The 18726-nt window shown below is 42.8% G+C and overlaps 1 protein-coding gene across 2 annotated transcripts in view; it reads left to right on the forward strand.

Annotated features, from left to right (window-relative positions):
- LOC110501054 (solute carrier organic anion transporter family member 1C1) overlaps window positions 1–7635 on the forward strand; it is a 63526-nt gene extending 55891 nt beyond the window's left edge. For both annotated transcript variants that reach the window (XM_036957578.1, XM_036957579.1), the window contains exons 14-15: window positions 204–321; window positions 7136–7635. In XM_036957578.1, coding sequence (XP_036813473.1) covers window positions 204–321; window positions 7136–7376 — 359 coding nt within the window. In that variant the 3' untranslated portion in view covers window positions 7377–7635. The remainder of the gene's footprint in view (window positions 1–203; window positions 322–7135) is intronic.
- Window positions 7636–18726: the final 11091 nt, after the last annotated feature.

The following is an 18726-nucleotide window of genomic DNA, read 5'->3' on the forward strand; positions in this document are numbered from 1 at the left end:
TGTTTCCAAGTCACACATTTCTCCACTAATCAGCTTCTATTAGGATTAAAACCCTGAACAAAATCCAAAAGTATTACTTGTGAATCAGGTGTGTTAGCTCTGGGTTGGAACACATTTCTGCACAAACTGCCCTTTTCCATGACCAAGATTAGCCACCTCCGTATTACTGGTAGATCATTTTGTGTGTATTTGTGTTATAACAGCGGGCATCCCAGCGCCCATCTACTTTGGGGCGGTCATCGACACCACGTGTCTGAAGTGGGGCCAGAAGAGATGCGGAGGGAGAGGAGCCTGTCGGATATACAACACTACAGCATACAGGTAATACACACATACACACTACTGGGCCCTGTTTCAGAAAGCAGGTCAAACAAACTCTGAATTTAAACCTGAACTCTGGGTTGACTAACTCTGAGCTGTCAATAGTTTTCGGTTTCAGAACAGGTGATAACAATTAGTTCAATCAACTCTGAGTTAAGTTAACCCTGAGTAAAAGCACGAGGATATAAAAAGCCCTCAATGGAACGCAGATAACATGATTCATCATGGCAACAGGAGAAAAAAGGGCTCGAGCCTCCTGTTCCTATAGCTCCCTGTGAAACAGCAGTACAAGGTGTACTTAGAGAAACAAATGGAAAAATGTCATTTAGAAATTGACCACAAGGCTGCAGATAAAAAAAAATGAAATACAACTGCTGGAGCATCAGTTAAAGGTGGAGAGGTGCCCACAGGTAGAACATCAGTTAAAGGTGGAGAGGTGCCCACAGGTAGAACATCAGTTAAAGGTGGTGAGGTGCCCACAGGTAGAACATCAGTTAAAGGTGGAGAGGTGCCCACAGGTAGAACATCAGTTAAAGGTGGAGAGGTGCCCACAGGTAGAACATCAGTTAAAGGTGGTGAGGTGCCCACAGGTAGAACATCAGTTAAAGGTGGAGAGGTGCCCACAGGTAGAACATCAGTTAAAGGTGGTGAGGTGCCCACAGGTAGAACATCAGTTAAAGGTGGAGAGGTGCCCACAGGTAGAACATCAGTTAAAGGTGGAGAGGTGCCCACAGGTAGAACATCAGTTAAAGGTGGTGAGGTGCCCACAGGTAGAACATCAGTTAAAGGTGGTGAGGTGTCCACAGGTAGAACATCAGTTAAAGGTGGTGAGGTGCCCACAGGTAGAACATCAGTTAAAGGTGGTGAGGTGTCCACAGGTAGAACATCAGTTAAAGGTGGTGAGGTGCCCACAGGTAGAACATCAGTTAAAGGTGGTGAGGTGCCCACAGGTAGAACATCAGTTAAAGGTGGTGAGGTGCCCACAGGTAGAACATCAGTTAAAGGTGGAGAGGTGCCCACAGGTAGAACATCAGTTAAAGGTGGAGAGGTGCCCACAGGTAGAACATCAGTTAAAGGTGGTGAGGTGTCCACAGGTAGAACATCAGTTAAAGATGGTGAGGTGCCCACAGGTAGAACATCAGTTAAAGGTGGAGAGGTGCCCACAGGTAGAACATCAGTTAAAGGTGGAGAGGTGCCCACAGGTAGAACATCAGTTAAAGGTGGAGAGGTGCCCACAGGTAGAACATCAGTTAAAGGTGAGTGAGGTGCCCACAGGTAGAACATCAGTTAAAGGTGGTGAGGTGCCCACAGGTAGAACATCAGTTAAAGATGGTGAGGTGTCCACAGGTAGAACATCAGTTAAAGGTGGAGAGGTGCCCACAGGTAGAACATCAGTTAAAGGTGGTGAGGTGCCCACAGGTAGAACATCAGTTAAAGGTGGTGAGGTGCCCACAGGTAGAACATCAGTTAAAGGTGGAGAGGTGCCCACAGGTAGAACATCAGTTAAAGGTGGTGAGGTGCCCACAGGTAGAACATCAGTTAAAGGTGGAGAGGTGCCCACAGGTAGAACATCAGTTAAAGGTGGTGAGGTGCCCACAGGTAGAACATCAGTTAAAGGTGGAGAGGTGCCCACAGGTAGAACATCAGTTAAAGGTGGAGAGGTGCCCACAGGTAGAACATCAGTTAAAGGTGGTGAGGTGCCCACAGGTAGAACATCAGTTAAAGGTGGAGAGGTGCCCACAGGTAGAACATCAGTTAAAGGTGGTGAGGTGCCCACAGGTAGAACATCAGTTAAAGGTGGAGAGGTGCCCACAGGTAGAACATCAGTTAAAGGTGGAGAGGTGCCCACAGGTAGAACATCAGTTAAAGGTGGTGAGGTGCCCACAGGTAGAACATCAGTTAAAGGTGGTGAGGTGTCCACAGGTAGAACATCAGTTAAAGGTGGTGAGGTGCCCACAGGTAGAACATCAGTTAAAGGTGGTGAGGTGTCCACAGGTAGAACATCAGTTAAAGGTGGTGAGGTGCCCACAGGTAGAACATCAGTTAAAGGTGGTGAGGTGCCCACAGGTAGAACATCAGTTAAAGGTGGTGAGGTGCCCACAGGTAGAACATCAGTTAAAGGTGGAGAGGTGCCCACAGGTAGAACATCAGTTAAAGGTGGAGAGGTGCCCACAGGTAGAACATCAGTTAAAGGTGGTGAGGTGTCCACAGGTAGAACATCAGTTAAAGATGGTGAGGTGCCCACAGGTAGAACATCAGTTAAAGGTGGAGAGGTGCCCACAGGTAGAACATCAGTTAAAGGTGGAGAGGTGCCCACAGGTAGAACATCAGTTAAAGGTGGAGAGGTGCCCACAGGTAGAACATCAGTTAAAGGTGAGTGAGGTGCCCACAGGTAGAACATCAGTTAAAGGTGGTGAGGTGCCCACAGGTAGAACATCAGTTAAAGATGGTGAGGTGTCCACAGGTAGAACATCAGTTAAAGGTGGAGAGGTGCCCACAGGTAGAACATCAGTTAAAGGTGGTGAGGTGCCCACAGGTAGAACATCAGTTAAAGGTGGTGAGGTGCCCACAGGTAGAACATCAGTTAAAGGTGAGTGAGGTGCCCACAGGTAGAACATCAGTTAAAGGTGGAGAGGTGCCCACAGGTAGAACATCAGTTAAAGGTGAGTGAGGTGCCCACAGGTAGAACATCAGTTAAAGGTGGTGAGGTGCCCACAGGTAGAACATCAGTTAAAGATGGTGAGGTGTCCACAGGTAGAACATCAGTTAAAGGTGGAGAGGTGCCCACAGGTAGAACATCAGTTAAAGGTGGTGAGGTGCCCACAGGTAGAACATCAGTTAAAGGTGGTGAGGTGCCCACAGGTAGAACATCAGTTAAAGATGGTGAGGTGCCCACAGGTAGAACATCAGTTAAAGGTGGTGAGGTGTCCACAGGTAGAACATCAGTTAAAGATGGTGAGGTGCCCACAGGTAGAACATCAGTTAAAGGTGGTGAGGTGCCCACAGGTAGAACATCAGTTAAAGGTGGTGAGGTGTCCACAGGTAGAACATCAGTTAAAGGTGGTGAGGTGCCCACAGGTAGAACATCAGTTAAAGGTGGTGAGGTGTCCACAGGTAGAACATCAGTTAAAGGTGGTGAGGTGCCCACAGGTAGAACATCAGTTAAAGGTGGTGAGGTGCCCACAGGTAGAACATCAGTTAAAGGTGGTGAGGTGCCCACAGGTAGAACATCAGTTAAAGGTGGTGAGGTGTCCACAGGTAGAACATCAGTTAAAGGTGGTGAGGTGCCCACAGGTAGAACATCAGTTAAAGGTGGTGAGGTGCCCACAGGTAGAACATCAGTTAAAGATGGTGAGGTGTCTACAGGTAGAACATCAGTTAAAGGTGGAGAGGTGTCCACAGGTAGAACATCAGTTAAAGGTGGTGAGGTGCCCACAGGTAGAACATCAGTTAAAGGTGGAGAGGTGCCCACAGGTAGAACATCAGTTAAAGGTGGTGAGGTGTCCACAGGTAGAACATCAGTTAAAGATGGTGAGGTGCCCACAGGTAGAACATCAGTTAAAGGTGGAGAGGTGCCCACAGGTAGAACATCAGTTAAAGGTGGAGAGGTGCCCACAGGTAGAACATCAGTTAAAGGTGGAGAGGTGCCCACAGGTAGAACATCAGTTAAAGGTGAGTGAGGTGCCCACAGGTAGAACATCAGTTAAAGGTGGTGAGGTGCCCACAGGTAGAACATCAGTTAAAGATGGTGAGGTGTCCACAGGTAGAACATCAGTTAAAGGTGGAGAGGTGCCCACAGGTAGAACATCAGTTAAAGGTGGGTGAGGTGCTCAGTTAAAGGTGGGTGAGGTGCCCACAGGTAGAACATCAGTTAAAGGTGGTGAGGTGTCCACAGGTAGAACATCAGTTAAAGGTGGAGAGGTGCCCACAGGTAGAACATCAGTTAAAGGTGGAGAGGTGCCCACAGGTAGAACATCAGTTAAAGGTGAGTGAGGTGTCCACAGGTAGAACATCAGTTAAAGGTGGTGAGGTGCCCACAGGTAGAACATCAGTTAAAGGTGGGTGAGCTGCCCACAGGTAGAACATCAGTTAAAGGTGGTGAGGTGCCCACAGGTAGAACATCAGTTAAAGGTGGGTGAGGTGCCCACAGGTGGAGAATTTTACTTGTTTGAACAACATAACAAATATGAACTACTGTACTGCATTTTTACTTGCAGGAAATAAAAAAGACTTCATAAAAAAGAAAGGCATATAGTCTTTATTTGACACTAGCTTTAAATAACTCCCTTCAATAGCTTTAAATAACTCCCTTCAATAGCTTTATATAACTCCCTTCAATAGCTTTAAATAACTCCCTTCAATAGCTTTAAATAACTCCCTTCAATAGCTTTAAATAACTCCCTTCAATAGCTTTATATGACTCCCTTCAATAGCTTTAAATAACTCCCTTCAATAGCTTTATATAACTCCCTTCAATAGCTTTATATGACTCCCTTCAATAGCTTTATATAACTCCCTTCAATAGCTTTATATAACTCCCTTCAATAGCTTTATATAACTCCCTTCAATAGCTTTAAATAACTCCCTTCAATAGCTTTATATAACTCCCTTCAATAGCTTTATATGACTCCCTTCAATAGCTTTAAATAACTCCCTTCAATAGCTTTATATGACTCCCTTCAATAGCTTTAAATAACTCCCTTCAATAGCTTTAAATAACTCCCTTCAATAGCTTTAAATAACTCCCTTCAATAGCTTTATATGACTCCCTTCAATAGCTTTAAATAACTCCCTTCAATAGCTTTATATAACTCCCTTCAATAGCTTTATATGACTCCCTTCAATAGCTTTATATAACTCCCTTCAATAGCTTTATATAACTCCCTTCAATAGTTTCATATAACTCCCTTCAATAGCTTTAAATAACTCCCTTCAATAGCTTTATATGACTCCCTTCAATAGCTTTATATAACTCCCTTCAATAGCTTTAAATAACTCCCTTCAATAGCTTTATATGACTCCCTTCAATAGCTTTATATAACTCCCTTCAATAGCTTTAAATAACTCCCTTCAATAGCTTTAAATAACTCCCTTCAATAGCTTTATATGACTCCCTTCAATAGCTTTATATAACTCCCTTCAATAGCTTTATATAACTCCCTTCAATAGCTTTATATGACTCCCTTCAATAGCTTTAAATAACTCCCTTCAATAGCTTTATATAACTCCCTTCAATAGCTTTATATAACTCCCTTCAATAGCTTTATATAACTCCCTTCAATAGCTTTAAATAACTCCCTTCAATAGCTTTATATGACTCCCTTCAATAGCTTTATATAACTCCCTTCAATAGCTTTATATAACTCCCTTCAATAGCTTTATATGACTCCCTTCAATAGCTTTAAATAACTCCCTTCAATAGCTTTATATAACTCCCTTCAATAGCTTTATATGACTCCCTTCAATAGCTTTATATAACTCCCTTCAATAGCTTTATATAACTCCCTTCAATAGCTTTATATGACTCCCTTCAATAGCTTTATATGACTCCCCACGGGCAAATCTAGCGCTCAATGTACACCCACAAATTAAATTGCGAGTCATGCACAGACCCAGGCCACTTTGCTTCTACGTTGCTGATGATGTGGGCTGCATCACATGTGATCTTCACAGTGCAGAAGAGTAATTAGCTGCAGTAGATGTATTGTGAAGTATCTTTCATTTGGAATGCTAAAGGCTACTATTTAGGCCTACCTGCCCATTTAATGCTGCTGTAAAACTTCCTATTCACATAATCTCCTTCATTTTACTGAAGGAGCTGTGATAGGAATGAGTGTCATCTATGCAGCCAATCACACCTGGAAACCCTCAAATATATAAACTTAACTGATTAGTGCTTCAAGTCTCAAAGCTTCATACTAACTAAATAAATAATTGCTTAGACTGATACCGGCAATTCTGTGGAATTCTTCTTTGATGAGTCTTGTGGGTCTGTGGCTTGGGAACACCACAAACGTGTACAGTAAACGTTTCACTGCAAGAGTCACATTTCTGACAGCCTGACAGACGGTTGCCTTGGAAATATGCTCAGCGTCACCGATGTTATATAGAAAACTCCCGTTGGCAAAGTGCAACACAATGAATTTGTTCCGAACTGAGAGCATGTCCACGATGTGTCATATGAACGATATGAGGGCTGAGAATATTGTTCAGATGAATGATCGATTGTGCAGAAAAATGGAAAAGCCCACAGATAGATAATCATCAGGGAATGATAAAACATCCAAGCGGGGTCTGATCAACCTCTCCTGACGGAGATTTCTGCAGAGTGTTTGTGCTTCAATAACAACTGGCTCTTCAAGAAAAGGACTCGCCATGTCTGACACCTCCTTCAGTCTGCAGGCTTCAGCTAAAGAGGAGAAACTCTGGGTTAGTTGAAGAAAACCTGCCAGTGAGCAGGTTAGCTTCACGGAGTATGTTGCCATAGTAACTGACTCAGAGTTAAGCTGAACTGGCTTTGTGAAACCGTAAACGCAGAGTTTCCTTCAACTCTGAGTCAACTAACTGAGTTTTCACTAAACCTGCTTTCTGAAACAGGGCCCTGGTCAAGCCTGATACACAACACAAACGCACATAGACAACACACTTACTTCAAAGTGATAATGTTGGCGAGGCGTACCCTCTATAACATCAGATGCTGAACATTGATTTTCAAGACAATATTGAAGGCAACCCCAGTAGACTTGCCATTTGGAAGGACCAGTGTAATGTCAAGTCTCTGAGTGTGTGTATCCCCTGGTCTCTCTCTCCTCAGGATAGCTTACCTGGGTCTGACTATGGGCCTGAGGACAGTTTCCTTTCTGCTGTGTATACTGGGATTCGTGCTGCTCAAACAACACCTGCGGAGAGAGGAATGCAGCGCCCACCAAGTGGCCAATGGCGGAGCAGAACTGGAGGCACTCAGGAAAGAGGAGGTCCTAGCCTCCAACTCGGACCAATCGCTACAGACTTCCACAACAGACTACAACAACACAGAGAGAGAGACACGGCTGTGACAGTTTGAGACAATCTCCCCTGATCCCTCACGTCTCAGACACACACAAACACTAGATTTGCAGGAACCAACAACGGGCTGTGCCTGACCATCTCATCTCATAGAACATAAATTATGTATTTGTACTGGACCTGTCTAGGTTATGTATATTTAAAAATATACAGTTGAAGTCGGAAGTTTACATACACCTTAGCCAAATACATTTAAACTCAGTTTTTCTACAATTCCTGACATTTAATCCTAGTAAAGATTCACTGTCTTAGGTCAGCACTTTATTTTATGAATGTGAAATGTCAGAATAATAGTAGAATGATTTATTTCAGCTTTTATTTATTTCATCACATTCCCAATGGGTCAGAAGTTGCCTTTAAATTGTTTAACTTGGGTCAAACATTTTGGGTAGCCTTCCACAAGCTTCCCACAATAAGTTGAGTGAACTTTGTCCCATTCCTCCTGACAGAGCTGGTGTAACTGAGTCGGGTTCTGCCCACAACTTTTCAGTTCTGCCCACAAATTTTCTATAGGATTGAGGTCAGGGCTTTGTGATGGCCACTCCAGTACCTTGACTTTGTTGTCCTTAAGCCATTTTGCCACAACTTTGTAAGTATGCTTGGGGTCATTGTCCACTTGGAAGACCCAAGCTTTAACTTCCTGTATGATGTCTTGAGATGTTGCTTCAATATATCCACAATTTTCCATCCACATAATTTTCCATCTATTTTGTGAAGTCCTTCCTGCAGCAAAGCACCCCCACAACATGATGCTGCCACCCCCGTGCTTCACGGTTGGGATGGTGTTCTTCGGCTTCCAAGCCTCCCCCTTTGTCCTCCAAACATAACGATGGTCATTATGGCCAAACAGTTCTATTTTTGTTTCATCAGACCGAAAAGTATGATCTTTGTCCCCATGTGCAGTTGTAAACCATAACATAACGATGGTCATTATGGCCAAACAGTTCTATTTTTGTTTCATCAGACCGAAAATGTGTCCCCATGTGCAGGCTTTTTTATGGTGGTTTTGGAGCAGTGGCTTCTTATGGTGGTTTTGGATTAGGCGTTTGGAAATTGCTCCCAAGGATGAACCTGTGGAGGTCTACAATTGTTTTTCTGAGGTCTTGATTTCTTTTGATTTTCCCATGATGTCAAGCCTGAGTTTGAAGGTAGGCTTTGAAATACATCCACAGGTACCTCCAATTGACTCAATTAGCCTATCAGAAGCTTCTAAAACCATGACATCATTTTCTGGAATTTCCCGAGCTGTCAACTTAGTGTATGTACACTTCTTTTTTTTGTTGTAGTAGCTACTATCTTGTCTCATTGCTACAACTCCCGTACGGGCTCGGGAGAGACGAAGGCTGAATGTCATGCGTCCTCCGATACACAACCCAACCAGCCGTACTGCTTCTTAACACAGCGCGCATCCTAACCTGGCAACCTTGGCCAGCGCGCACTGCGCCCGGCCCGCCACAGGAGTCGCTGGTGCGCGATGAGACAAGGAGATCCCTACCGACCAATCCCTCCCTAACCCGGAAGACGCTAGGCCAATTGTGCGTCGCCCCACGGACCTCCCGGTCGCGGCCGGTTACGACAGAGCCTGGGCGCGAACCCAGGGACTCTGATGGCACAGCTGGCGCTGCAGTACAGCGCCCTTAACCACTGCGCCACCCATGAGGCCCCCGTGTATGTACACTTCTGACCCACTGGAATTGTGATACAGTCAATTATAAGTGAAATCATCTGTCTGTAAACAATTGCTGGAAAGATTATTTGTGTCATGCACAAAGCAGATGTCCTAACCGACTTGCCAAACCTATAGTTTGTGGTTGAAAAACAAGTTTTAATGACTCCGACCTACAGTGCCTTGCGAAAGTATTCGGCCCCCTTGAACTTTGCGACCTTTTGCCACATTTCAGGCTTCAAACATAAAGATATAAAACTGTATTTTTTTGTGAAGAATCAACAACAAGTGGGACACAATCATGAAGTGGAACGACATTTATTGGATATTTCAAACTTTTTTAACAAATCAAAAACTGAAAAATTGGGTGTGCAAAATTATTCATCCCCTTTACTTTCAGTGCAGCAAACTCTCTCCAGAAGTTCAGTGAGGATCTCTGAATGATCCAATGTTGACCTAAATGACTAATGATGATAAATACAATCCACCTGTGTGTAATCAAGTCTCCGTATAAATGCACCTGCACTGTGATAGTCTCAGAGGTCCGTTAAAAGCGCAGAGAGCATCATGAAGAACAAGGAACACACCAGGCAGGTCCGAGATACTGTTGTGAAGAAGTTTAAAGCCGGATTCGGATACAAAAAGATTTCCCAAGCTTTAAACATCCCAGGGAGCACTGTGCAAGCGATAATATTGAAATGGAAGGAGTATCAGACCACTGCAAATCTACCAAGACCTGGCCGTCCCTCTAAACTTTCAGCTCATACAAGGAGAAGACTGATCAGAGATGCAGCCAAGAGGCCCATGATCACTCTGGATGAACTGCAGAGATCTACAGCTTAGGTGGGAGACTCTGTCCATAGGACAACAATCAGTCGTATATTGCACAAATCTGGCCTTTATGAAAGAGTGGCAAGAAGAAAGCCATTTCTTAAAGATATCCATAAAAAGTGTTGTTTAAAGTTTGCCACAAGCCACCTGGTAGACACACCAAACATGTGGAAGAAGGTGCTCTGGTCAGATGAAAGCAAAATTGAACTTTTTGGCAACAATGCAAAACGTTATGTTTGGCGTAAAAGGCACACAGCTGAACACACCATCCCCACTGTCAAACATGGTGGTGGCAGCATCATGGTTTGGGCCTGCTTTTCTTCAGCAGGGACAGGGAAGATGGTTAAAATTGATGGGAAGATGGATGGAGCCAAATACAGGACCATTTTGGAAGAAAACCTGATGGAGTCTGCAAAAGACCTGAGACTGGGACGGAGATTTGTCTTCCAACAAGACAATGATCCAAAACATAAAGCAAAATCTACAATGGAATGATTAAAAAATAAACATATCCAGGTGTTAGAATGGCCAAGTCAAAGTCCACACCTGAATCCAATCGAGAATCTGTGGAAAGAACTGAAAACTGCTGTTCACAAATGCTCTCCATCCAACCTCACTGAGCTCGAGCTGTTTTGCAAGGAGGAATGGGAAAAAATGTCAGTCTCTCGATGTGCAAAACTGATAGAGACATACCCCAAGCGACTTACAGCTGTAATTGCAGCAAAAGGTGGCGCTACAAACTATTAACTTAAGGGGGCTGAATAATTTTGCGCGCCCAATTTTTCAGTTTTTGATTTGTTAAAAAAGTTTGAAATATCCAATAAATGTCATTCCACTTCATGATTGTGTCCCACTTGTTGTTGATTCTTCACAAAAAAATACAGTTTTATATCTTTATGTTTGAAGCCTGAAATGTGGCAAAAGGTCGCAAAGTTCAAGGGGGGCCGAATACTTTCGCAAGGCACTGTAAGTGTATGTAAACTTCCGACTTCAGCTGTATATGTTTTTGATATAACTGAAGTATTTCATAGATGTACCTGCTGTATTTTACAAAACCACAAATGTAATTACATAGAATGTCATCTTTGTTGTTGGTACAAAGAAAGTATTTCATTGGATTTGTTAACCATTGGTTAAGTGTTTTTACTGCAGCAAGAGTCCAGTTTCGCTCACTGAGTATTTTTGTAACAACTCTCAAGGTAGTCTACATTATAATATTGTTAGACAGCTTCAATCTGTTGAAAGAGAATGTCAGACATTCTGCGTTTCTCTACTGTAACATTGCCAAATTGTGATCTCAATAGTCCTGTTTATACCTGGTTCTAACATGCACCCTTCGTGCTGATATTGTCCTGATTTTGTCTGTTTACACTTATACACAGCAAATTGGTTAGTGTTACCTAGTGTTGATATTTCTGTTTAACATTTGTAGTGTTGATTCAGGTGGTAAATTTAACACTCAGTGGTTTAAAAGAAACCCGCTGTTGGTATTAATTAATAACCAGTGGTAAACCAAAACCACACCCATCAGTATCATATTTCCCAGCATGCTCTACTGCAGGTAGATTTGTTGGAATTGTTTGTTTCGATATCTCTGTTTTTGCATGTACATTTATTGATTAAATAGTTTTATTCAACTCAAATATAACATGCATTTTTCTAAACTAATCAAATATGTTACTTGGACTTATTGTACCCGGCACTGAAATGGTTGTTCCAGTTTCAATTCTTTAGGTTGTCTCATCTCTTATCCTTCCCAAACCAGTAATCGGTGAACAAAAATTCCAAATGTTGGCTATCCCCACTCTGGCTGGATTACAATAGGAATTACACATCACAGCATTATGTGACCTGCAGGCCTGATTTTCTGTGTAAATCACAAGTTTATGGCATCTGATTTATGGTTAAACAATTCAATTTAAATGATAACATAATTAACTTAAGATCTCACTTTGTGAAGGCTACAGGACTGAAATCAGTTGAATGCAACAACCATCTCTCTGTCACTAAGAAATAGTCATAGGCAAGGCACTCTGGGAAATATGCAAATAATGCTTTACACATCAGCAGTGTGTTAATTTAACACTGAAAAGTGTGGACCGGTATAGACATTGCACCAGTGTAAAATGTAACATTCTCTTTTTTTATATATATATATATTTTTTAATTTACCCCTTTTTCTCCCCAATTTTGTGGTATCCAATTGTTGTAGTATCTACTATCTTGTCTCATTGCTACAACTCCCGTACGGGCTCGGGAGAGACGAAGGCTGAATGTCATGCGTCCTCCGAAACACAACCCAACCAGCCGTACTGCTTCTTAACACAGCGCGCATCCAACCCGGAAGCCAGCCGCACCAATGTGTCGGAGGCTACACCGTGCACCTGGCAACCTTGGCTAGCGCGCACTGCGCCCGGCCCGCCACAGGAGTCGCTGGTGCGCGATGAGACACCCGGACGACGCTAGGCCAATTGTGCGTCGCCCCACGGACCTCCCGGTCGCGGCCGGTTACAACAGAGCCTGGGCACGAACCCAGGGACTCTGATGGCACAGCTGGCGCTGCAGTACAGCGACCTTAACCACTGCGCCACCCTGGAGGCCTGTAACATTCTCAGTGTTGATTTAACACTGGAGAATTTGCTGTGTAAGATCTGATCACAATACACCTTTTAATTGTCTACACCGGTCTAAAAATGTGGGCACAATCAGAATGTCGACAAAATCAGGACAAGGGACACATTAGCACCAGGTATAAACAGGGCTACTGTTCATCATGTCTGTGTGACTGTTATGCTACAGGAGATGCCACTGTGCCAGTTTACCGTAGCTGTTCTCTGCCTAAGGTGTGTAGCAGGAGTGTTCCTATTTCAGTTCTGATCAAATCCACTAGGTGGCAGTATTGCATACTGGTAGTAAATCCATCTCAGACTTGAAAATGTCAGTATTATTACAATGAAGTGTGATACAATTAACAACTCAAAGATCATTATAGATATAAAATGCACAACCACTGGACCACTACACTGTCTACCATCAGTGACTATCCACTGTAGGTGCCATATTCATTATGAGAAGTAAAGCACATTTGCATAATTTATTGGTCAGTCTGTCTGAGTGTGTATAAGTTGTGTACGTACGTTTGAAAGTTTTAGGGCTCTATTTAATCGGTATCGCTGAAGCTTTACAATTGCGCGAGAGAAATGTAAAGGTCATTTCCGATTGAGCAGCGTTTACCATGAATGCAGTCGCCACTACAGTTGGAATATTGCCTTTATATTTGAAACACACTGACGCTGAATTTCCGCAATACTGATTGAATAGAGCCCTTAATGTGCCAAAATCTCTGAACAAAAACACCATGGTCAATTCTCAGGTTGTTCCTAAATTAGTGAATAAACATGTCTTTATATTATACCGGTGAATATTTCAATCACTTGGGTTGGTGGACCAAATATATGTTGATTTGGCAAGAGATACCAAGAAACTTTTATTTTGAATCGCTTTGTTTTGTGAAGCAAATTAAATTAAATGGATGTCATTTCTCACTCGCTTAATTTTTGGGGGGGTATTTCTTCGATTAAACAAAGAGAATATCTTGTAAATGTTATACAATAATAAAACATTTTTAATATGGGATGACATGATTGAAGGGGGAGAACCCCCCCCCCCCCCCCCGACAAAAATAAATAAATAATAATAATTACATTAATAGTGAGCCATACTGAAATATTGCAACACTTTCTTACTCAAAGCATATTTTTGTACTTGCAATGAGAAAATGTATCTACAGTGGTCTGAAAGCCACTTATACTGTCAGGGAAGCTTCTGTCCCCTAGTATTGGAATTGAATGTACAGTACTTGGAGGAGATAAGTGCTTAAGGCATGGGGGCTAGAGTAGGACTTGTTGGTCAATCCCACTTCAAGTGCAGACCCAGTCCACCCAACCAAACCCCTGGGCTGAGACAGTCATACTCTCTGGTTGTATTAGTCTATACAATCTTCACAGTTGTATGTGACACACTACAGGGGGTCTGAGAGTGAGAAGAGGGAATAGGAATCTTCTCCCACTTGTAACTGTTTGAAAATCCTTATTTTATTAATTTAAACTTTATATAACTAGGCAAGTCAGTTAAGAACAAATTCTTATTTACAATGACGGCCTACACCGGCCAGACCCAGACGACGCTGGGCCAATTATGCGCCGCCCTATGGTACTCCCAATCACGGCTGGTTGTGATACAGCCTAGATTCAAACCAGGGTCTGTAGTGACGCCTCAAGCACTGAGATGCAGTACCATAGACCGGTGCGCCACTCGGGAGCCCACTCGGGAACCTTATTACAAAACAGAAAATCATGACCCCACATTGGATTTTCAACCTAGACCGACCCTGTGTAATATTCACAAATCCCTTAACATCTAAATACATAGAATATCTTCAGAGGACTGAAAACAGAACATCGGCATTGATATCAAATATTCAACAACAAAAATCACTCAATATAGCTTCTCTACCCATATCAACTCAATTCTAATTTTGTTTAACAAAACATAAAAAAACTCAAATCTGTGATATGCCTAGCTGCTAAGGTAAAATATATACAGTGGGGAGAACAAGTATTTGATACACTGCCGATTTTGCAGGTTTTCCTACTTACAAAGCATATAGAGGTCTGTAATTTTTATCAACTGTGAGAGACTGAATCTAAAACAAAAATCCAGAAAATCACATTGTATGATTTTTAAGTAATTCATTTGCATTTTTTTGCATGACATAAGTATTTGATCACCTACCAACCAGTAAGAATTCCGGCTCTCACAGACCTGTTAGTTTTTCTTTAAGAAGCCCTCCTGTTCTCCACTCATTACCTATATATATATACCTACTTATTCAATGGTTTTTCTACATTATTTACTATTTTCTACATTGTAGAATTTCAGTGAAGACATCAAAATTGTGAAATCACATAGTAATCCAAAAAGTGTTATACAAATCAAAATATATTTTGGCATTCTCTCAACCAGTTTCACGAGGAATGCTCGAGTTCCCACATATGCTGAGCATTTGTTGGCATATTTTTCCTTCAATCTGCTGTCCAACTTAACCCAAACCATCTCAATTGGGTTGAGGTTGGGTGATTGTGGAGGCCAGGTCATCTGATGCAGTACCATCACTCTCCTTCTTGGTCAAATAGCCCTTACACAGCCTGGAGGTGTGTTTTGGGTCATTGTCCTCTAAAAAACAAATGATAGCCCCACAAAGATGGGATGATGTATCGCTGCAGAATGCTGTGGTAGCCATGCTGGTTAAGTGTGCCTTGAATGCTAAATAAATCACCAACAGTGTCACCAGCAAAGCACCATTACACCTCCTCCTCCTTGCTTCACGTTGGGAACCACACATGCAGAGATCATCCGTGTCACAAAGACATGGCCCTTGGAACCAAAAATCTCAAATTGGACTCATTAGACCAATGGACAGATTTCCACCTGTCTAATGTCCATTGCTCGTGCTTCTTGTCCCAAGCATGTCTCTTCTTCTTATTGGTGTCCTTTAGTAGTGGTTTCTTTGCAGCAATTCGCCCACGAATGCCTGATTCACGCAATATCCTCCGAACAGTTGACTTTGAGATGTGTCTGTTACTTGAACTCTGTGAAGCATTTATTTATGCTGCAATCTGAGTTGCAGTTAACTCTAATGAACTTATCCTCTGCAGCAGAGGTAACCCTGGGTCTTCCTTTCCTGTGGCGGTCCTCATGAGAGCCAGTTTCATCATAGCGCTTGGTGGTTTTTGCGACAGCACTTGAAGAAACTTTCAAAGTTCTTGACATTTTCCGGATTGACTGACCTTCATGTCTTATTAAAGGAATGATGGACTGTCATTTCTCTTTGCTTATTGGAGCTGTTCTTGCCATAATATGGGTTTGGTATTTTACCAAAAATGACTTTCTTCTGTATTTATATAAAAAAAAAAATTAAAAACTTTATTTAACCAGGTAGGCTAGTTGAGAACAAGTTCTCATTTACAATTGCAACCTGGCCAAGATAAAGCAAAGCAGTTCGACACATACAACAACACAGTTACACATGGAGTAAAACAAACATACAGTCAATAACACATTAGAAAAATAAGTCTATATACAATGTGAGCAAATGAGGTGAGATAAGGGAGGTAATATAGCAAGTAAAACATGGAATGGTAGATTTGAAGTGGAAGAATGTGCAAAGTAGAGAGCGAAATAATGGGGTGCAAAGGAGCAAAATAAATAAATACAGTAGGGGGAGAGGTAGTTGTTTGGGCTATGTACAGGTGCAGTAATCTGTGAGCTGCTCTGACAGTTGGTGCTTAAAGCTAATGAGGGAGATAAGTGTTTTTACAAAATCATTTACAAAATAGCCTCCAATACCCTACTCAACAAATTGGATGCAGTCTATCACAGTGCAATCCGTTTTGTCACCAAAACCCTATATACTACCCACCATTGCGACCTGTACGTTCTCGTTGGCTGGCCCTCGCTTCATACTCGTCGCCAAACCCACTGGCTCCATTTCATCTACAAGACCCTGCTAGGTAAAGTTCCCCCTTATCTCAGCTCGCTGGTCACCATTGCATCTCCCACCTGCTGCACACGCTCCAGCAGGTATATCTCTCTAGTCACCCCCAAAACCAATTCTTTCTTTGGCCGCCTCTCTTTCCAGTTCTCTGCTGCCAATGACTGGAACGAACTACAAAAATCTCTGAAACTGGAAACACTTATCTCCCTCACTAGCTTTAAGCACCAACTGTCAGAGCAGCTCACAGATTACTGCACCTGTACATAGTCCACCTATAATTTAGCCCAAACAACTACCTCTTTCCCTACTGTATTTAATTAATTTATTTATTTTGCTCCTTTGCACCCCATTATTTTTATTTCTACTTTGCACATTCTCCCATTGCAAATCTACCATTCCAGTGTTTTACTTGCTATATTGTATTTACTTTGCCACCATGGCCTTTTTGCCTTTACCTCCCTTATCTCACCTCATTTGCTCACATCGTATATAGACTGGTTTATACTGTATTATTGACTGTATGTTTGTTTTACTCCATGTGTAACTCTGTGTCGTTGTATGTGTCGAACTGCTTTGCTTTATCTTGGCCAGGTCGCAATTGTAAATGAGAACTTGTTCTCAACTTGCCTACCTGGTTAAATAAAGGTGAAATAAATAAATAAATAAAAATTGGTTATACCCACATGGGTGATTGAGTTGAGTTCAGTCGGCCGTAGTGGTAACTATGACAATCGCCATATAAAGTCCAAAGAAGAAAAAGGCTGGAAGGAGGAGAGATGACTAGAAACGATTCGGTTGACCGTTTTATGTGTGGATTAGTTATCGGAGTAGAGGACCTTGTGCATTTCAGGTAAAATAACAACTCAATGTTTATATCCCAGGACAAATTAGCTAGCAACAGCAAGCTGTTTGTGTACGGTGTTAGACCGCTGCACCACTCGGGAGCTCATACTTTTGATACAAAAAAATATATTTAAAATCAAATAGTTTTACTGAAGTAGTATTTTACTGGGTGACTTTAACGTCAGTCATAGAATATATAAACTCAGCAAAAAAAGAAAATTCCTCTCACTGTTAACTGCGTTTATTTTCAGCAAAGTTAACATATGTAAATATTTGTATAAATATAACAAGATTCAAAAACTGAGACATAAACTGAAGAAGTTCCACAGACATGTGACTAACAGAAATGGAATAATGTGTCCCTGAACAAAGGGGGGTGGGTCAAAATCAAAAGTAACAGTCAGCATCTGGTGTGGCCACCAGCTGCATTAAGTATTGCAGTGCATCTCCTCATGGACTGCACCAGATTTTCCAGTTATTCCTGTAAGATGTTACCCCACTATTTCACCAAGGCACCGGGCAAGTTCCTGGACATTTCTTGGGTGAATGGCCCTAGCCCTCACCCTCCGATCCAACAGGTCCCAGACGTGCTCAATGGGATTGCGATCCGGGCTCTTCGCTGGCCATGGCAGAACGCGGACATTCCTGTCTTGCATGAAATCACGCACAGAACGAACAGTATGGCTGGTGGCATTGTCATGCTGGAGGGTAATGTCATGATGAGCCTGCAGGAAGGGTACCACATGAGGGAGGAGGATGTCTTCCCTGTAACGCACAGCGTTGAGATTGCCTGCAATAACAACAAGCTCAGTCCGATGATGCTGTGACACACCGCCCCAGACCATGACGAACCCTCCACCTCCAAATTGATCCCGCTCCAGAGTACAGGCCTCGGTGTAACGCTCATTCCTTCGACGATAAACGCGAATCCGATGATCACCCCTGGTGAGACAAAACCGCGACTCGTCAGTGAAGAGCACTTTTTGCCAGTCCTGTCTGGTCCAGCGACGGTGGATTTTTGGCCATAGGTGACTTTGTTACCAGTGATGTCTGGTGAGGAACTGCCTTACAACAGGCCTACTATTTCCAGCCTCTCTCAGCCTATTGCGGACAGTCTGAGCACTGGTGGAGGGATTGTACGTTCCTGGTGTAACTCGGGCAGTTGTTGTTGCCATCCTGTACCTGTCCCGCAGGTGTGATGTTCGGATGTACCGATCTTGTGCAGGTGTTGTTACACGTGGTCTGCCACTGCGAGGCCGATCATCTGTCCGTCCTGTCTCCCTGTAGTGCTGTCTTAGGCTTCTCACAGTACGGACATTGCAATTTATTGCCCTGGCCACATCTGCAGTCCCCATGCCTCCTTGCAGCATGCCTAAGGCACATTCATGGGCAGGGACCCTGGGCATCTTTCTTTTGGTGTTTTTCAGAGTCAGTAGAAAGGCCT

The sequence above is a fragment of the Oncorhynchus mykiss genome, chromosome 21 (assembly GCF_013265735.2).
Source record: "Oncorhynchus mykiss isolate Arlee chromosome 21, USDA_OmykA_1.1, whole genome shotgun sequence".
Taxonomy (NCBI): Eukaryota; Metazoa; Chordata; class Actinopteri; order Salmoniformes; family Salmonidae; genus Oncorhynchus; species Oncorhynchus mykiss.